General features: G+C 45.0%; 1 protein-coding gene across 3 annotated transcripts in view; it reads right to left on the bottom strand.

The window, feature by feature from the left end:
- LOC144111931 (ankyrin repeat and BTB/POZ domain-containing protein 1-like) overlaps positions 1-19,986 on the bottom strand; it is a 34,741-nt gene that overhangs the window by 1,719 nt on the left and 13,036 nt on the right. For 2 of the 3 annotated variants that reach the window (XM_077645016.1, XM_077645018.1), the window contains 7 exons: positions 18,693-18,785; positions 15,733-15,906; positions 14,620-14,820; positions 14,083-14,144; positions 10,689-10,809; positions 3,750-3,939; positions 1,413-1,555 (listed from right to left, as the gene is read on the bottom strand). In XM_077645016.1, the coding sequence (XP_077501142.1) occupies positions 1,413-1,555; positions 3,750-3,939; positions 10,689-10,809; positions 14,083-14,144; positions 14,620-14,820; positions 15,733-15,906; positions 18,693-18,785 (984 nt within the window). The remainder of the gene's footprint in view (positions 1-1,412; positions 1,556-3,749; positions 3,940-10,688; positions 10,810-14,082; positions 14,145-14,619; positions 14,821-15,732; positions 15,907-18,692; positions 18,786-19,986) is intronic. The other variant, XM_077645017.1, reaches the window with a different exon arrangement.

Here is a 19,986-nt window from a genome sequence, read left to right as displayed (position 1 = left end):
CGGCGGCCTCTGTCAGCGTGTTTTTAAAGAAATAAATACATAGAGGTATATCTTGTTATCTACTCTACAATTAAGGAATTGAAAGCTTTTTTCCAGGAGACACCTGGCCACGCGAAAGGTACAGTCAGGAATATTTTGGTGGAACGCTGATGATGCCCGACAGGTATACCGCCATTCATGCTAAACGATACGTACGATGCTAAGCAAGCACTTTCAGCCTGATGGCTTCCGCGATCGGCGCGACTCTGCAAAGAATGCAACCTGGCAACGTCGTGTTGTACCTGGAACATATGCCGTCCTCCTTGCGCATTGGGGTCGCAGGGTAGGCACAGGAGATCGAATGCTTGGTGTCTTTTTCTGCACTCGCATCACAATCACTCTGACTCTTGAGTGTCTGCTATTCAATTAATGTAAGTCCTAAATTGAGTCAAGCCGAAAGCTTCAGATTAATTATTTTTCTTTCCAGGGTTTTCGCAAGAACTCTCTTTGCTAGAGCGCTTGGTGCCCTCAGAAGATGTCATTATATTGCGGTAGCAATGAAGATATTTACCCGGTTATGACCGAAGTTTAATTTGTGCTGTTAAGAGATTCGAAGCACAAAACTTGATATTGAGAAAAAAAACTCGTTGAAATTCTTCTGGGCTCTACAGGATTTATTGGGCTCTCCTTGAGTTTCTTGTGGTTCAGTTGGCTTCATTTAGCTCCTTTTATTCAAGTGATTCAAATAAAACTCGGGTATGTGCGGTTTACAAAGTTAGAAAGGACATGACGGATAAGAAGAAAGGCCACCGAAACAGACATTCTCGAGAATGCGCAAATTCATATAAGCTCGCTAACTCATCCGCCTATGTACGAACGAAGAACGCGCCAAGGAGCAGAAAGCACTCAACGATTGAAAATAGCCGCTATGGTACACTACTAAATCTACCGCCAGACATTCCTCTATGGCAGCAACTAATGTATGCGCGATGCAACTGAAGTCGATGCTCGTTGCTTAATTATAGACAAATTTCTACCTTTCTGTTCTCTGCTATAAAACATTTTTTTTTTTAAATTCACTGAGAGTAATACCCATTTTCTTGAAGCGGTAAAGGACTTATTCCTTTATGCAGCATGCTAGACACGCTCCGCGCCCGCATTACATTTCTTAGGATTCGTAGCCGTGTTGCAACTACGTTGCCTGCCAATAGGTGATTGTGCATGCGCGATGCGCATTATTATCTGCATGGTGGCACAGCAATACGGAAACGGTGAGCCGGAAGTACTAGCACGCCCTTCGCAAATGCTCTGAAATGCCTAGAGGGGATTGCTTTTAGGTATAGATATGCGGTGGCCTAAGTAACGATGTCCTTGGCCAGTGTATTTAACCGCTGCACCTTCCAAAGCTTAACGTTTTTGGTCCAGACACTCACCACAGAGAAGTGCGAAAAAAATATCCTCTCCCGGGAGATGTGCAGGCACAGGTGTATGAAGGGTAGATGGATGATGTACACGCCGAAGGCCAGTCTGCTAAGAGGCGTGAAGGCGCTCCATGAGAGGAACTTGTTGAGAAAGCCTAGGGGAACAGACAACATGACTGGTGAAAAGAAGAGAACCATGGAGCACCTTATTAGCAGCAGTGAAAGTTTAGCATTGCCCAACGACATTCTGTGGTCATAAGGAACGAGAACCGTTAGAGTCGTTTGAACGATTCCATGTTTCGTTCAGGCTCTAATGTGTCGAAGGGAGGTTACAGAAGATTTAGACAGGACGCAAGGAGCGGTGCAGACATGACGAGTGTTATTAGCAACATGCGCAATTGATAGTAGCGCTCGTCTCATCTGCATGCAGCTTTCCTTACGTCCTTATCAAGGTCTCGTTTCCCTCCTTTAGACATGTCTCACAAAATGGCCCGAAGCTCTGGCATTCTAAAGGCTAAAGTAAGAGCATGTTTCATTGGGAAACTTGGTAAGCAGAAAGAAGGAGAAAAGAAGCAAGGCAAACCTGATGCTCTAGCAAAAGCCAGAGTGTTGTATGGGTGGTTTAGTGTCCCTAAGCTCCAACAGGGCTACTGGGGACGCCGTAGTGGAGGGATATGGTGCAATTTGCACCACCTAGGGTTTTTGGAGGAGCCCTCAGTGGTCAGCACATGGGCGTTTTTCGAATTTCACCCTCATTACGATGGTGCTTCTGCGGCTGGGATGAGACTCCGCGACAACGTACTGACTAGCAGGGCGCCTCATCCTCCTAGTGACGGCGGTGGGTCTTGACTATAGTCGTAATAGTGCCGGACATTCTCAGGCATTTTGCGCGGCACGTTCAAATGAGGGTTTCATGAATACAACTGCGCCTTAAGCGTTCTACACAGAGCGCTAATTCGAGGCTTAGTTGGGAAACTCTTTCGCAACGTAGCACATGTCTTACTATTCCATCAATAGTTGGGATTTTCTCGTAATTTCAATTTGGTGGTCAAGCTCTTATAGTTGACATGATGGCAGAGTAAACAAAAGCAGCAATCTTTGCTCCACAGTGATATGCGTGATGAAGACCCCGCCAAGCTTGTTGAGGCGTAGCATCACCCAAGGTGCTTTCACTGCGAATATCTAGAAGGGGTAAGGTGTACCATAGCCCCAGTGATAACGAGGTGGCTCAATTGGGATAGTTACGGCAGCCACTACTAAAGGACAGAGTCTCGTGGGCCACGGCAGAAGCTGCGTAGTGCTGGCTGGTGAGCATTGCTGGGCAAGACCCACAGCGAGGCACTAAGAACGAGCTCGTATTACGCATTCCATTTAAATGGCCGCGTCGACGTATCCGTCCTGAGGGAAGTCATTTTGCTGGTATAAAACACTGCCAATCGGAGGAGATTTCGTTGTGAATAATGGAGTTTGGGACACGGCTAAAGAGCGTCGAGGTCAACATAGACGCCAGGAAAACCCGACTTGGCATGCACCCTGATCGCCTAACGGTAGAGTTGCTCTACACCTTGAAAGAATGAATGCACAAATTTCGCTGCATTTTTTGTGCATTTCTTCAATCGTTCACGTCACAGTCATGAATATAAATACGTGTGCGCACAATAGCAATATGGTGTTTACCGCCCTCGTATCTGACCACGTTATAAATTAGGCAGTACTAGACTCGACTTTTTTTCTGCTTTTTTCGGCATATCCTAAGTTTGGGGCTATCCAAAGACAAAAGTATCAGTTTCCTGCAGTCCAGGGCGTAGAAATTTGCTTCACCAGACAGTGAAAATGCCGGACTTTAAGGAAATTATGAAGCCGCTCTGCACGCGGAGCTTCGCTTGAGTGTGAAAACCGCCAAAGAAAAACATTCGCCTAATTGTTGCTATGGGCACACTCACCACACACGCACTGACATATGTCGCAGCGTAGAACGTTGCAAGCCTCTGCCTAAATTAGCCTCGCTCGCCTCAGTGACTATGTATGAGTGCGTGACTCTTTCTATGTATGTGACTTAGCATCGCTGTAAAAGAGTTTGGCCCGTATGAAAGTTCACATAACACTGACACTGACGCTGAATGGCCACTTTGTTACATTTCACGCTGAGATATTTTTACGAAAGGAAGACTTCTGGCGAAACATGGACAATGTCGTGCTCTTCCCCTTCTCTCTATATTTTCACGAGCTCCCTCGCCTGCACCGCAACTTTTTTATTCTCACTGAAGTATTGTGGCATTTCCTATCTGCAGTGTCCATAAAATATGTTTTCACCCCTTAATTCGAGGGATGCTAAACTGTCGTAAATACCTCCTCGTCCCGTGGCACAGGAGAGGGTGATCCAGGCCAAGAAAATGGACCACAAGATCCGGTCGAAGAACGCTGCCGATAGTTTTCCAAACTCCGTGGTGGGGTCTCTGGTGCGGTACCACACCGTCTTCATGAAGATACAGCACATCCCACAGGCGACAGCAATGCACCATGCTGTGGCCTGCAGCACCTGAAGAGATATTGGTTGTGTACAAAATGCATTCCATAAATCAGTAATCTTCTCCCTCTGGATATAATACGGCAACTGCTCTATTCTTTTGAGCATTACAGACTCGTGTTGCATAACCAGGCAACGTGAATACTTCACAATAACGTCTTTCACGGTGAATAATGTCGTTTCAGTCGCTCCTGCAAAACTTGGAATACCATTACTTCATTCCTAAAAATCGCGTCCTCGTGAATACATCTGATACCGATATCTTAAATTAGCCTTGTTTCCCCTTTCGGGTTTCTTCTTTTCATTTTCTTAATCATGTCTATTCAGCAGTCGCATTTATACTTATGGAAGGTGGCATACATGTTACGTAAAAACTCCACACGCATAAAGAATATTCACGGCCGTTTCCTGACATGAACGCAAAGTGGTCAGCCTGCTCGATGCTTCTGCTCACGAAAGTGACATGCACCTGCTTTATTTGATTTATTTTCTCAATAGGCCCCGCAAATGGGGATTTACATGCGCTGTTCACAAAATCTGAAGTCCGAGCGCGGAATTTTCTAAATACTTTTTCGACTACCTTTGCAGGGTAACCTTTGAATCCAATTGCAGTAAAAAATATTCAGGGCCTATGTTCAAAAATTCAAACGTGCTGCCTGTCGAAATGCATATTCAGTGCGGCGGTAATCATTAAAAAAATTTGGCATTGTACGCAACCTTTTTCTTCAAATGACCAGCTTTCAGAACATGCTGTTAATCCAGAAATGGGAGGCTTGTTTTGTATTTTTCTGCGTGACAGCATAAACCAACATTTACGTAACGTCGTATATGGGCGCGACACTCAGCGCACGAATTATCAGCTTCATACCAACACTTCCTGGAAAATTTGCAGCAGCCGAGAACCATTACCTGTGAGACGCGCCGTCCTACTGGATATCGTAAGCGGACAAGTCTTGAGCTAATAGGCGTAGCGACCCCTTGACGACTCAGACTTGTAAGCCTCTACAGCACGTTGAATGAAATTATGTGAAGGTAAACGATATTTCTCTTTTGAAGCCCCTGCTACAGATAGAGCGAAACCGTGTGTGTGCCCATGGTCTACATCAACTAATTCAAGTATCAAACTGATATTCGCGCTTTCAGCTATGCGGCGGTATAGTGACACAGAGAGGTGCGCTGCGTGCGCTGGCGCAGACAACGTTGTGGCAAAAACAGGGCTCTAGAGGAATGCGAGTTCCCGTTGACAGCAATGCAACAGAAACGCGGAGCTGGAGCACAGCCCGCCAGCGCATATTGCGCAAGTTGGCACTGACGGTGAAAAAAAGAGATAAGGCGCATAACTGGCCGTAACACCTGAATCGCACTTTCATATACATGGCGGTGGTGTCCACCCTCAAACCACTGTGGTCTGGCATAGTATTTTGTGCTTCGCAATGCTTAACCGCCAGCCATTCTTATTTTATTTTTAGACAATAGCTTTTCTCGATGCACCTTCTCAATGCTCAACACCGCGTGGCCGGTCCGCTGTCTGAAATGGACCTTCAGTCTAAACAAGGTCGAAATGTGCCTAGATCGAAAAAGAAATAAATCCACCACTGGGAGACGAACCCGCCACGGTGGGAACAGATCAGCTTCAAAGAATGCTGTGCGAGACCACCAGGCGAGCACACCTCCGTGTTGAACTGCACCACACTCTACCGCTGCGCACGCACTGCAGTACGCCGCCTTCGTCAACTCCCATCTGCTCCGTCCGGCGACACTGCCAGCTCATCATCGTCTTCCACCTAGCACAAAATCCGTGCTTTCTCACTGATTCCCCAACCAACATTAGACCCACCCCCGAAATTTTACATTGCCCTATTTGGATCATAGTCGATTTCCAATCATAATTAGGCGCGCCCGACACGATGGCAACCTCCAAATTTGGCCTCGGACATTGCAAAAATGCGATCTCTCGACCTTTGGGTGTAACCGTGGTTAAACAGTGCGTAACATCTTTTAATGAGTTTTGCCTTTGTACCTAAGCTGTTGGTTTTAGCAATGGTTGTATTTTTTATTGCTTGCTTTATTGCTTTCAATCACTTTACCTCAGTTGTGTTATTGTTGCCTTGCCCCTCAACTGGAATGCCTCACGGTGTACTAGCGCTCCTACGCTGGTGAGTTGCGGCTGCTAACGAGTGTGCGGAAGGGCGTAGCCGAATTCGGCTTGAAATGAGTCGACGCGAACTTTACAATCTGTGTCGCCGAATAACTTTTCTCGCGCCATTGCTCTTAATGCTGACATGGAGGAAGGGAAGAAAGTCGAATGACTCGCAGTCGGGTACACTTCAGGTACAAGCGTCAGCCACTCAGTCACTCGTTGCGTCCTCACGTGCCGGAGAGCAGCCGTTGCCTTCGGGTCCAGACGCAGTCATTAACCAAACGCGACATGGACGATTGGTCGCTCGGTCGGTTCAAAAGCGTTCAGCTTTTCATTGTCTTCTTTGGCACACATGAACCGGGGGAGGGAGTCTAGAAAAACTGCAGCGTGCTGCACCTCAGAGCGTTTAGGGTCATTTTAGCGTCATCGATTAACGTGACGTCACTGTCGCTACGGGGCTACTGCGTCTCAAGGTCGACAGGTCAGCGACGGCTGGTTCAGAGAATCGCATCATCGGTCGCTAAGTGTAAGTTTCTTAACGACGTCGCTGTCGATCGCTCTGTAGTGCGGCAACACGTATTTGCGTGACTGCCGAGGCACATGAACCGAAACGACGCTTACACCTAGAGGGGCAGGCATCACAGCGAACCGCACAGGCAGTTAGCGGCGGCCCACGCGCTATACGGACGCAGAGGCTACGTGATGCGGGCAGAATTCCTCGGCCAGAAGGCCGCGCATCACGTGCGTCATGGCACCGCCCCGTAGACCGGAGGAGCGAAGGAGTTGCCCAATCCAGGCGGCCGTGATTGCCGCAATCAAGGAAGCCTGGATGAATGCCGACATGTGAGAGCACGCATACGCGCGTCCCGCACTACATTTCCTCAAGGCCCGTCTAGGCAGCGCTCCTATGCTGTTTGGGCTAGAGCTACTGTATAAGTACCTAGAGGTGCGCGTAGGTCTACCGAGTTGCCGCAGAAAGCTTACAAATTATGAGGGAAAGCCGCAACTCTTAGATGCAGGAGGCTGAATTGGTGCAAATGGTTAGCGCGAGTGCAGGCTCAATCCGGTTGTTTCTGGCTGCCAAACTTCTTTTATTTCAGGTAGATTGTTGTTGCATTCAATGTCACAGCTTGCTAGTGATGCGTCGGCTGCATCAACGCCTTCCTCAATAAGCTACAAGCAAAACTGGAGGGGACACTTAAGCCCCGCCTAGAGGGTATGACGCGATAGCGTAATGGGTTAATTCCCATATACGCAGAAGGTCATCCTCTTCTTTACATTCATAGATCCCTGGGAGTCCTCATACCCCTCCTGACGCAGTGGTGCAGCATTTAAGGGATGCGCCACAGCCCTACAATGGCAGGTGCTACCAGCGGTGGGCCTTATGCGGATCAGGTCGACCTTCCCGAGCGACCAATCATTAATTAAACTGCCCCTTGCCACTGTGGGTAGTTTGCTTACTATCCGGTGAGCAGGTTTTGATGACATTGCAACGTCACGTGACCTAGGTGGCCTACCTGCCTCCTAGGTTGCTCTCTGGGGAGCACCTGCCAGAGCCATGCCCGTGATTTTTCCCTCACAACACCGACGCCGACCACGCCGACACTGGGTTTTCTGGAGTGCAGTGACTTCAAGGCTATCCCGTTAATAAACATTTCACAGCAACCGCTGCTACTGGGTGTGCGGCAACGAGATGCCATGGATTCACGCTTTATCAAGAGTACACAACGTATGAACGGGCCCATGCACACTGGCAAGTCATTTTACTCTAGCGATGGAATTTTTTTTACCGTCTCAATTCAGACACCCTTGCACGTTAAATAGGAGAAAGCTGTAGGGCAGGTAAAGTAAACTGATTTTGTAAAGCGTTGAATTTCAGATGTTTTGAACACTAAAAGAAAAACGCCATGCATGGGGACATTTTCCCATCCAGAAATTCTGGACAAACGCATTTTTTCAAAGAGAAGTTGCTTATGAGCGGAGTTTTTCCTCATATCTTAAGACTGCACCTTAACAATCAATATATCCGCAGATACTTCTTCGGGACCCCTATATATACTTTTCCACTATTTATGGTCAAAAAGACACCCCACTCGTTTTTCATTCAATAATTATAACTACTTTTCCTCGTTTTTTAACGTTCCAGTCTTCACGTTCTCTCTGTTCGGTGGTCTCTGAAGCTACTTGTACATGCCTCTCGACTGCAAGTTCCTCTGGCGACTTCATCAATCGCCCCTTCTCACCCAATCGTCTTCTCGTTCCTCGCTCTTCAGCTGTTTCCGTATCTAGTTTATCTAGGTTATACTGCCTTCGCCGCTCTGCTTTGGCATCTCTCCTAGAGCTCTATATCCATTGGATCGGTTGAATCAGGTTGCGCTCTCTTCTTTTGCGCTGCTGTTCAGCTCACCGTGGACGTCGTTCGGTTTTGTAATCTGTCGAATGACAGGCTTTGTCCATGACGTACAGTTTGCTACGCTACACATTCCTCTGGCGACTTGATCTTTCACCTGCCTCTTCTTTCTGGCATCCGCATGTGCACAAAACCGCGCTTCTCGCTCTTCATCTTCGCACCCTTTCTCCACTCGGTTGCAGCAAGCGCTACGTCCTCCTCCCATTGGCTGCAGCTTGCGCGAAGCTATATAAAGCTTACACGAGCTTACCCGGGTTACTCCGTGGCTTCACTCTCAGACAGGATGGCTTTTTTGCGAGCAATGCATCTTGTGCTAGTGCACAAAACATGCCTCAAACTGCAAATATTTTTTTTTATCAGAAAGAATAAATGCAGCTCTATGAACAGCAATGACAGGACCACTGTAGTTACGAAGTTGTGTTCACCGTGACCGTGCAGGCGGGCGGTCCAGCCGTGATGTTACAGACGCCCTGTACGGGCTTCACGATCGACTCAAAGTGTTCATGTGGTTGTCACAGAGATTGAATAATATTGACAAATAGGAGACCATCTTTCGGTTAGCGTGCATTGGGCTGCAACACAAGACACATCTATAGATGCACACATGTAGCGCCCCAACGGAAGCGGAGGTGAAATCGCATGGGCCTATTCGGCGGGACATCGCAAACTGGCAAATCTACCTCACTCCCTGACCAATTTCAGTGGTGGAATATGCACTGAGAGATTTGTGGGTACTGCTGGGATATAGTGGGTTTACTACGACGTCAGCTTCAACTGACAATCGCGTGAATTTTTCATACTTACAACTGTAAACAACACGAATAACGTTTACGCGCCATCACTCAGATATCGTCTTTATTTCAGCGGCCTCACCTACACTGTGGCCGAGAGTGTACTAAGCAGTTCTGTCGACATCAGCAAAACGTGTAAAGCCACTTACTTTCCGTTTCTTTCTAAGATTTTAAGTGCCGTCCGGCTGAAGACCCTTGAACAGGTCATGTGCTATTATTGTTAGTCGACATTAACGATTACGCAAGTAATCTATTTTCTACTCTTCGTGTGTTCGCTGACAACGGCGCCATGTACCATTGACTTAAAACAGGGACTCCCACCATCTGGAATATGACTTAAAACTTAGAGAAAATTGGCGCGCTAACTGGCTAATGCACTTAAACGTTAATAAAACAACTCTAATCTTATTTCCTCATCGTCAGTCACGTCCTACACCAAACTACAGTATATGTGGCGCCGCAGTATCACACCATCTACTAAAATATCTAAGAATCAGCCTAACACACCATCTCTCTTGTCGCACCACCGACAAGAACGTAACCAAAACAACTAACTGCGTCTTTGATTATGTAAAAAAAACCTCCGACTTGCACCACCTTCTGTTAAACTGTCCGCCTATTTAACTCTAGTCCTTCCTAAACTGGAATATCCATGCTCTATTAAGGACCCCCGACAAACAACCCTTGCCAAACCGCTTGAGTCCGTAAAAATCCGTGTGGTTGAATTACTATATTCTTAATATTCATATCATACAAGCGTTACTGCATTGAACATACCCCCCCCCCCCCCCCACTTCCGCCTCAAGTCTGGAATCCCCTGAGAAAATAACCAGAATTTGCCTTTTCTCCAAGTTCTATTATTCCTCACTGAGTCAATCTGTTATCCCTGCACACTGCCTTTCACTTCGCATGGGCAATCCGAGAGTCGTTCATCCACCTCGAGCATCCACTTCTGCACAACTGAAATCATTATTCATCCTTACTGCAAGAAAATGGAACAGCGTGTCCGCGGAAGCCGTTAGCCATGCTGCCCGTGAGCGCTTCAAGTTATTCATCATAGAAATAATGAAATTACGTATTAGTCCGCTCCTCATGTAATGGCCTGAGCGGGTGCTTTGAAGTACTAACAAACAAACAAAATACACGACTCTATATCAAAATATTGTTCACTTAACTCTCCTTTCAACTATAACGGCCGGGGCAAGGTGACGTCCTGAACTGCCGGTGCCATACACATAAGGTGACAGCGTGTGCGTCGCACGTTTTTTTTTTTTGCATAGTACATGCACTCAGTTAATGTAGCCTGAATCTTGTTATATCCCCACTATTTTATGAGTAAAGTCTGAAGACAGAGACCTCATCCGGGAAATGATCACGGATCGCAGCCCACTGCTCCAGCTAAGCTTTCTCATTATTTCACCTTAGGCATCTTGCTCCTCTTGAAACTGGCAACGGCGAAGAATGTTATACACCCCGTGAAGTAGCACACAGCGTGGTAGAATGGATAGAAGTAGTAGTAGAAATGAGTCTTCAGAAAAGATCTGCAAGAAAGAAGAATATTAAAGCATCCGACATCTGCACCAACGAGCGCAGCTGCACACTTTAGAAAGTCCGCTCTATTGATTACTCATCTTGCACAAAGACCTTTGCATCATTTTCGCAACAACACTGCAACATTCACAAAAAAGAAACCCTGTTGACTGCATGATATCTACTCTGGTTGAAAAGAAATATTGAGTGACAAATGCGCAATCGTCGCCTAGGTATGTACGTACATATTGAACACAAGAACAGTTGTATACTTCCTGTTCGTTTCTTCGTATAACATGGTTGCGCTAAAGGATGATTACGAACTAAATAGCTCATTACAGAAAGACACTCAACGGAGGATAATGTTTGCAGCTAATAAACTGAACCGGTAACACATAGATTTATTTTCAATCTGTTCTACTAAATCGCCACCATTTGCAGCGCCGACAGGCAGATCTTGGAGAAAAGGGCGAGCGGCGGTGTTTTTTCCAACAACAAAGAGCGGGGAAAAATATAGTGTAAATCGACTTGATGGCACCCGCAATACTGGGGCGCCAGCAAGGCTAAAGTTTCCATGTAACGCATACTGCTTGACTAATATATTCGCCGAAATCAACTCATCCCTGCATTGGAAGCACTCCACGAATATGCCAGACATCGAGCTCTCCATGATAGAAAATGGGCATGGCAATTTTTGTGGGCTTATTCACATTGGTGGTAATCAGCCTTTGTTATGTTTTTTTTTCAGCGAGAAACGTAAGCATTTTATTCCATGGTAAGAAATAGCAGATGTATAAAGAAAAATTTTTCGCAAAAGTGTTGAATCTAGCTTTAATAGACCGTTATTCTTTGTGCCTGCGTGGATGACCTTCTCTTAGAGGACACAGGAAAACGCTAGTGATTTATTGCTCTTAACCAAAAATACTTCTCTGCCTCTTTCTGGGTATGTTAACGTTAGTAGGACAACAAAAAACATTAATGGCGGAGAATATTTAATTTTAAAATGAACTCGTGGCATGCAGACCGCGGACTGCTTGCTGTTGCTTTGAAGTGAATGGCGGTGTAGCATAGCCCCTGAGCTCCGCGTAATGAAAACGGTGTTGACGTATGCAGTTTACTTCAGAAATCCGCCGGTGGTGGCCACACGTGTATTTCTTCTTGTTTTTTTTCTGAGGTCTGTTTGCGGTGAGAGTGGTCTCTTTATCGCTGTAATGCCGTAATCTGCCGATAGGAGGCTACCTTCGATAATCTCTCAGTGCCCCCAAGTTAACAGCCACGTTGTCAAGAAGTCCGAAGCGATGTCATATGCGAAGATGCATAAAAGCTTGCATTTGGGTGGTTAGTGTGCGTGTTTTCTTTCACGGCATGCCCCGTCTAAGCGAAGAACCATAATGTTATACGCTCAAAAAACTAGCTTTCCATGAGTCGGTGGCAAAAAGGAGAGCGACCTGAATAGGAATCCATACCCGAAAATCCGTCCACATATCTTTAGTAACCCACGGCTGCGTTGCCGAACACGACCCGAGTTAAACCAGAGGTCGGCGCCATACGCCCACCGCGCTTAAAATAGTTTCCTTTCTGGCCTCCTATCGAGTGTGACAGTGCGTAGATTTATCTTCGGCTAAGCTCGTTGTACCCGTATGCGCTGCGAAACAAAGAAAAACGGGTATACGCGTAGGCGCTGACGCAAGTAGAATGCATCTTGTGGACTTCACGAGTTTTAATCGAATGGTGGCAAAATTTTTAAACGCAACTTCCTCAGAAATAAGTATTTTTTTTTTTTTGGTTGCTGGAGAATCAACTGCATAGCCAGAGAATCAATTTTTACTCAGAACAATTAATGGAGTCGTCCTCAGTGTCCCTTTAAAATTTCGGGACACAGAGCAGTGACATAGAAGCATTTGCTTCAGCCATTGCTCGTTGACTATGCTTGAATTATGCAGTGGCGTGCACTCATTTATTTGTATATTATTAAGAACTCTTTTCAAACTCTTTTGTCCCATATTTGGCCAGAGATGCTGCAGTTTACCACGTCACTTTTGTTCTGCCAATGCAGTCAAGCAACATGGTTACTGGCAGATACCATTGAGGACCACTTGGGATCTGTATTTTTGATTCCCTGATCAATTTATGTGACTAGCCATTCTGCACGAGCATTTCTGAAATACTGCTATCCATTCAGTATGCCTACAGATATGTTTGTGTCACCTTTCACACCAAAAGCAGAACTTTGAGCTTTCAATCCAACACACTGCATGTCATTTTACCAGACAAAACATCACCGCATAAAATGCAACATCAGCAACTACTTCCATCGACATCACCGTGTTGTTGCATCATGGCATTGTAAAGGACATTCCACCCAACAAAAAGTGATTCACCAAAAAGCAATCCTTTTAGAATGCGGACCCAGGGGGATTGTCATGGCCAAGATCCACAGGCTGCCCTCTGCTTGTAAGACACAGCGTATCACATCCTTTGCTCATGCTAAGCCTTTGCAAGGCAATAAATATGTATCCTTGGTGCACACACACCACTGTTCATGAACCGCTCACTGCACACAGCAAAGATATGTTGCACAACACAGCTGCAAGACTGTACAGTTCCTCAATGTTTGGCAGCCAGTTCCGCAGTTTCCTGTTGTCCCTAAAGGGTAACTGATCACTTTAAGACACTGGTGAATTTTAAGGGCTTGAAAAATTTTCGAATGCATTATGGCGCCCGTCCCTGGGTTTCGCGTTGCCATCATCAGCGTTGGTTGTGCGGTCAACCTGGGTCGCATAAGCCTACGGGTGGCTCTGTTTGGAACCGCTGCCTGCCAGTGCAGGGGTGCATCACATGACCACTATTGCTGAATTTCATGTTACACAGTCGTAACCGTCCTGTGAGTTCATGCATGCAAAATTTTTGCATCAGCTTTCCATGTAAGGCGCAAAATTTTTATATGATGAAGTGCGTAGCCAATAACAAAGCCAGATTCATTCTATCAAAGTTTAAACAAACTAAATGCCTGTCTGTGCAATGCATAGAAATTTCACAGCTGTGGACACATTCTCTGCTGCAGTAAGCTATAATGTGCAGCAGCACTCATTCTCGGGTGCTGTGGACGGCACAGATACCATTCCACTATTGCACTACTTTAGGCATCTAATCCGAGTGTAGTTAGGAGGTCATCGATGAGCTTCAACTTCACATTGGCATCTAGAATCTCTGCTGTGCTTCGTGCATTGGCACTGATATAGTAGCGGATGTCGTCTATTACGGTGATGGAATCGGTCTCTTGCCTGAGTTTCACCTCTTTCGCATCCTCTCGGATCGCCTCATGGAATTCTGGAAGTTCAATGACCTGAAATGGAAAAAAATATTGGTCTGTCTCAATGCCGAAGGCAAGTGCAAAATATAATCAAATGCACTTCTCTGGACAGGTTCGTGCTTTAAGCCATTTGACATTACATAAAGAAGCTTTTCTGAGGGAATACAGTAGTTATTTATTGGTAACATGCGAAGGGATGTCTTGCAACTACATCCTGTGTTACAGCGTACAACTACATGTAGTAAGTACATGTGTACTTCTTTATGATACAGCTTTTAACATCTCCAGTTTTCACTTTTACAACATGGGCCGCTGGTTCCACCATGTCTATTAACTACTGTCTAGTGCTGCTTCTGAGACAAAGTGTCTTTGAATTTTAAATTTACTGCTTGAAGCCTGCGGACTACTGCCTTTTAAGTGTTTCCAGTAACAAAAGAGTTTGCAGTGTTGAAGCCATAAAGAAACAAGCAGCACCAGTTGGAAGGAGCATTTATGTTTCCTTATTCACCTCGGCCAAGTGCTTTGCCATGAACTCTATGCACTGGTTCTCCAACCGTGGCAGGCGGAACAGCCGCGATGCCCGCAATGTTCCGCAGATGCTCTCAACATCAAGCAAGCGTGCTATCTGCGCCCCGCACTGCCGCTTCAAGTCTGGCAGCAGGTACACATCAGCAGCACACAGGACGTCCCAGACATTGGTTGCATTCACCTGCCAAGATAAAATTACAATAACATGCACTTGGTGAAAGATTTGGGAAAACCATTAGTAACTGTCTTGACGAGGTCTGCACCATTTCCACAAGACAACATGCAGGTGCAACCTGGACACAACTGTACACACACCCAGGGACAAAATTCAGAAGCACAGGCACGGTGAGAAGTGAATATCATTGATCCCAAGGTACACAGCTCAAAACTAATACTATGCAGAACCTTAACTAGTATGTGTAAACAGTACAGAGTGCCAATGAGTTTGAGGCAGTGCAAAAATTTGATCATTTTTGTTTTTTGCAGTGCTTGCAAAGCAAATACCTTTGTCCCCGAATTCATGCAATGTTCCTTCTCCATAAGCAAGGTGTCCCAATTGTTTCCAGGGATATACGCAAACACAAGGCTTTGTGCTAATGTCTTTGACAGTGTGTCAAGAGATGCAGCTAATGCTAACCATCGGGGTTTATCTGTGCTTAATTATGTAATTAATAAAACAAGTCAGCCAACTTTACTTTATTGATTTAGTAGCCAAGGTCCCAATCAAAATATTGCCACAAACTTTGAGAAAAATCTAAAAGATGAGTTTCCAAAAAGCCAGATTTCACAATTTTTGCACGCCCTCTCCAAAAAAAGAGCAGCTCGCATAGATGAAGGCACACCACAACTGTAGTGGTCTCAAAAATGTGTAAACCAAACACTGGCTAATGACAATGCTTATTGTGAAATTATCTTTTCTTTGTCGCACCTTCAAAATATTTGGGCTTGTGGGGCTGAGCTGAGGGGGTGCCACAAATTGTGAGGGAATCCAATAATAATAAAAAAAAGCTCACCGAAAAGACAAGTCAATTGTGGACTGAAGCCAATTCAAACCCAAAATATAAAATATCCCGGCTGCACACAAAGCGCTTACCCTGTCATCTGAGTTACTGTAAACATGTCGCAGCACGCAGCCAAAGATGTTAGGCGTGACTTGCTGCAATTCGATGACTGGCAGCTGCTGCTGGTCACTGCCTAGCCGACTGGCCTCTGTGAAGTGGTCCTCAATGAGGGCACGGAAGTACTCACTCCGGTTGCACAAAAACACCTGAAATTACACCAGGGTTGTACTCTAATGGGACGGCACTTCTGTCTTTGTGCGATACAGTAGCAGGTGTGCCATTTTTGGTGCAGAAAAACTGAACTTTTTCCGGCAGAAACCCCAAAAGCAATCTATATTTCTCGTAGTTGTGAGAGTTAGGCTCAGAGAAATGCCAGGCTTTCCAGGTTTGTAACGTTATAGCGGCGGCACTTGGCTAAGTGCAAAAAGTCTAGCTTTGCTGAGCTTGTTGCCAGTTAGCAGAGCAGGCTCAATGAGCTATGTTTGCATTTATTTCTCAGCATCTACCAGCAAGATTGGCACACAGGATGTAAAAACATGCCATCACCTGTCCAGCTGATTGCAAGGTATGATAGTGAATCTCGGAATTTCCAAATGCTTTCAGAATTGACTGACCATTAAAAAAATTTGTTGCACGTCCCGAATCAGTACAAAGAAATTGAATTACAATTTTTCAGACAGTGAGGCAAGACACAGCAAGATGCTCTGAGACTCCCTGCAAAAAGTGTGACAAGTGAAGGTATGGCATGCCCTTGTTTTACGCATCGCATTCCTGACACAAATGTCGAAGAATGGAACTGCACATTCAGTGCACTAGGCCTGCCTTACTGAAGGGCCGCAAGCGGGGGGAGCCCAGCACCCTTTAGCACTACGTTGGATGTACCTCAAGTATTGAACCATCTTATGTCATGTTTTCAATTCTGTGTCCGCAACGTTTTCTATCTCACATCAATATCACTACTGTGCTAGAAGCCATGCTACAGGAGTGCGCTTGCTATAAGATACAGTTACTCTCAATATTAAGCCAATCATATCCCCTTCAGGAACCAATTTAATCTGCTGAAAGGAAAATTCTTCTTTTGCATAAATAATGATCAGTATACTAAGCAGAAGTGATGTGCAAAAAATGCAAAAATTCATATTTAAGCATATTTTATACGTGTCCACATTTGTGGACACGCTGCCTTAAACCTGATACATGATCGTAAAAACTGCTACATTTACTTGCCTTCTTTAACTGGTCGTTAGACACGAATAAATGTTTAGATGTGAGAATATGCGCTTCAGGGTATTATTCTGTTGGTCGTGAATTATAGAACAGATAAAAACAGCCATTCTGTGACGACAGGCAGAGGAAAATTCGGCACTTCATGCACCGAACGTGGCTTTAGATGTGCAGCCTTCATGTCGGCACCGCTGTGTAATTAACGTGTTCAGAAGGTGGGGCCAATGGTTGCTTCCATCATAAGTAATGCTTCAAGTCCACATGCATCAAAGGGGTCTCGAGTGATCCGAGCACAGGTGGAAAGGGAGAAAGAGATAGCATCTTGCGGCCTGTTTTCCACATGGTTTTTGCAAAAATGAAAAATCATTTTTAAAGGTCATTGTTTGCTCAATTTATGTCAGAGACCTGAAACAAACTGTCCCCTCGCTCTACCAATGTGCTGATTGTTGTTTTGTAGCCTTGGAGCTGAGCGGCCAGCTCTGAACTAATCATGGTGTGAGGGCACGGGTTCTCCTTTTTCATCCCTTCTTGTGTAGTGCTGCCACTTTGTATTTTTCGCCGTGTCAAGTTTCATACAAAATGAAACGATTCTTGCTAAAGACTGCAGTGAAAATTTCAAAGCGATACTGAAAAAATGTTCTGGCCGTCACTGAAAATTGTTGCTTCCTTCGGATTCATGTGTTCTACTATCAAGCACAGGTGGCCTCGGACCCCTTTTTGAATACTAGCAAGGGGCCTAAGACCCTCCTAGACCTCCGTGACTATAAGCATTGGTCATAGCGCGCTGTGTTTGTTGGCAGTGGCTCAGTTAACTGGCGGTTATTTGCGACGACCTGCGGATGTTCATTGCTCGGTCGGCAGCACTTTGGAGGCGCTTCTCCATAGGCTATTTTCATGAAAAACGCTTCTGCGCTGGAGTCATACAACGTTCTCTTTGTAAAAGCATGGTTTTCAATGGCCGTAAACAGTAAGCCTATTTCGTGCCATACGTGCACAAAAAAACAGCGCGTTGTGGGGAGAAAACGCCACTGATATTTTCTGCATTAAGGCGCCATGTCCACATTTGTGGACACGCCACTTCGAACATCTACCGCAGCATTTTTTCATCGTCTATGAGGATGAAAATTGGTGTGCCGTTTCTACATTAACCTATCGACACATTCTGAGCCCTAAATTGCATCATTCGCGATCATTTGTTATGATAGAATGCAAAAAGTACAAGGTATTTACTCGTCCTTCCGACAAATGATGTGAGACACATATTTTCTTTTTTTACAAACATATTTCGCTGTAGCTACAAGAGATGGCACCACAAACTTGACAGGGAGGGTAAAAATCGTAAGAGCGCGTTATTCAAAGAAGGAAATTAGCCTTGCGTTAGGTCGCGTCCACATATGTGGACGCAGCGCCCAAAGGGGATATGATTGTGTTTGCATGATGCACAGGACAACATAACTTAACTGCTTCAACTAATTAGGGAATTTTAACTAACTGCTTGCAGAAATTAAGAGACACATCTAGCAAGCGCATACACTGATATCTCCAAACTAAATACTTAACTCTCTTCCTTCTCAGCTCTCCATGCTCACTGCTCCCACAAAAACCAAACAGATTACAGAACAACCCTATATCTGACTCAATGACTCAAAGTACCATAAGCGGGGCATTACCTAGCCAGTGGCTCTACAACCAGTGCCCCCAAGCTTAAGGTGCGTTTCTATCATGACGCGGAGAAGTACTTCAAAGGTATGCAGCAGGTATGTCTTACCTTGTGGCAAAGAAAGTGTGTACCATCCACGTTAATGCAGATGTCTGCATGGTTATGTTCCTCAGCAGGGAATGCAGCACCGCCAGCAGTGACCTGAGGCATGTAAACATCATTGCTCGTACCTCTACGCAACAAGTAATTCAGACTGGCACAAGCAGATTACTACAAACAGGTTAATTTAAATATATAAAAGTAGGATAATTTTTGACTGAATCTGCTGTGCAACTAACAGCCACATTTTTTTAACAGGTCCCTCAGTCAGGCAATGGTCACCATTGACAAATTATTAAACTTAGAATAAAAATAAAGGTTTTCATTAACACAAAACTAACTACACTGTCATCATGCAAAAAATGAGCAAATGCTATACATCTTGTTGTCAATGGTCTGAAAAGCCTTACCACAGCTCCTGGTTTAACTACATTGCATATATTTTCACCATCTTACCTGAATAACATTTTGACATAAATACAATGACAGGTTTGCTTCTAAGCTCATTGGCAGAAAAAAATTACCTGCTGAAAATGCACAACAAACCCATAATGACACCGACCAAAAAAAAAGATAAAAATGGTGAAGTAACAATTGATGATGAAAGCCTGGAACTTAATACACATACATGATAAGACCTAAAAAATTTTGAGAAGTCCAAGTCATTTTATCTCTCGCATTTGGCCTTGTCAAATTTCTTTCTACGGCTGGTTTGATGTCACAATTACTTTTCTTTGTAATGCAGTGGTGCCAAAGACTTGCTAATGCTACTGAGCAAAGAGCGAGGACAAGATGTGTGTGAACTTTTAAAGGCCTTCGCCATTAGCAACAGCAATAATACTTGTATATGTACCCGAGGGAACTGAATGAAGTAACAGTATTAAAATTCCTGCAGGGATACAACTAAACCCTGCAATAATTTTTACTCTGTCTTTTTGACTTTCACTTTATTTCGCTCCTTAACCTGCAAGGGAAGGCCTGGACTAATGGTACTTAGAAGGCCCAACAAAGGCCTCCACCACCCTTGGTAAAGTGCAGCAACAGTAATGTATTGACCATTAATTAATAACAGAGAAAATAAAAATTCAAAGCAAAAATCACCTATATTCACTGGGTAATATTAATGTTTGAGGGCCGCTAGAGCAAGGGTGATTCTTGCACTTCTATAATATTCAACAAAAGACTTTTCCTACAGCTTGTTCTTGGCGCATGATGGCCTCAGTTGCCTATGTGCCATAAACCACAACACAACACACACAAAAATCACTTCCTGCTGCACTCATTACTCATGAACGTATACTAG

Source organism: Amblyomma americanum, unplaced genomic scaffold (genome assembly GCF_052857255.1).
Source record: "Amblyomma americanum isolate KBUSLIRL-KWMA unplaced genomic scaffold, ASM5285725v1 scaffold_19, whole genome shotgun sequence".
Classification (NCBI taxonomy): Eukaryota; Metazoa; Arthropoda; class Arachnida; order Ixodida; family Ixodidae; genus Amblyomma; species Amblyomma americanum.
The sequence above is the reverse complement of the archived record's forward strand: the minus strand, read 5'-3'. Positions and strand labels throughout refer to the sequence as shown.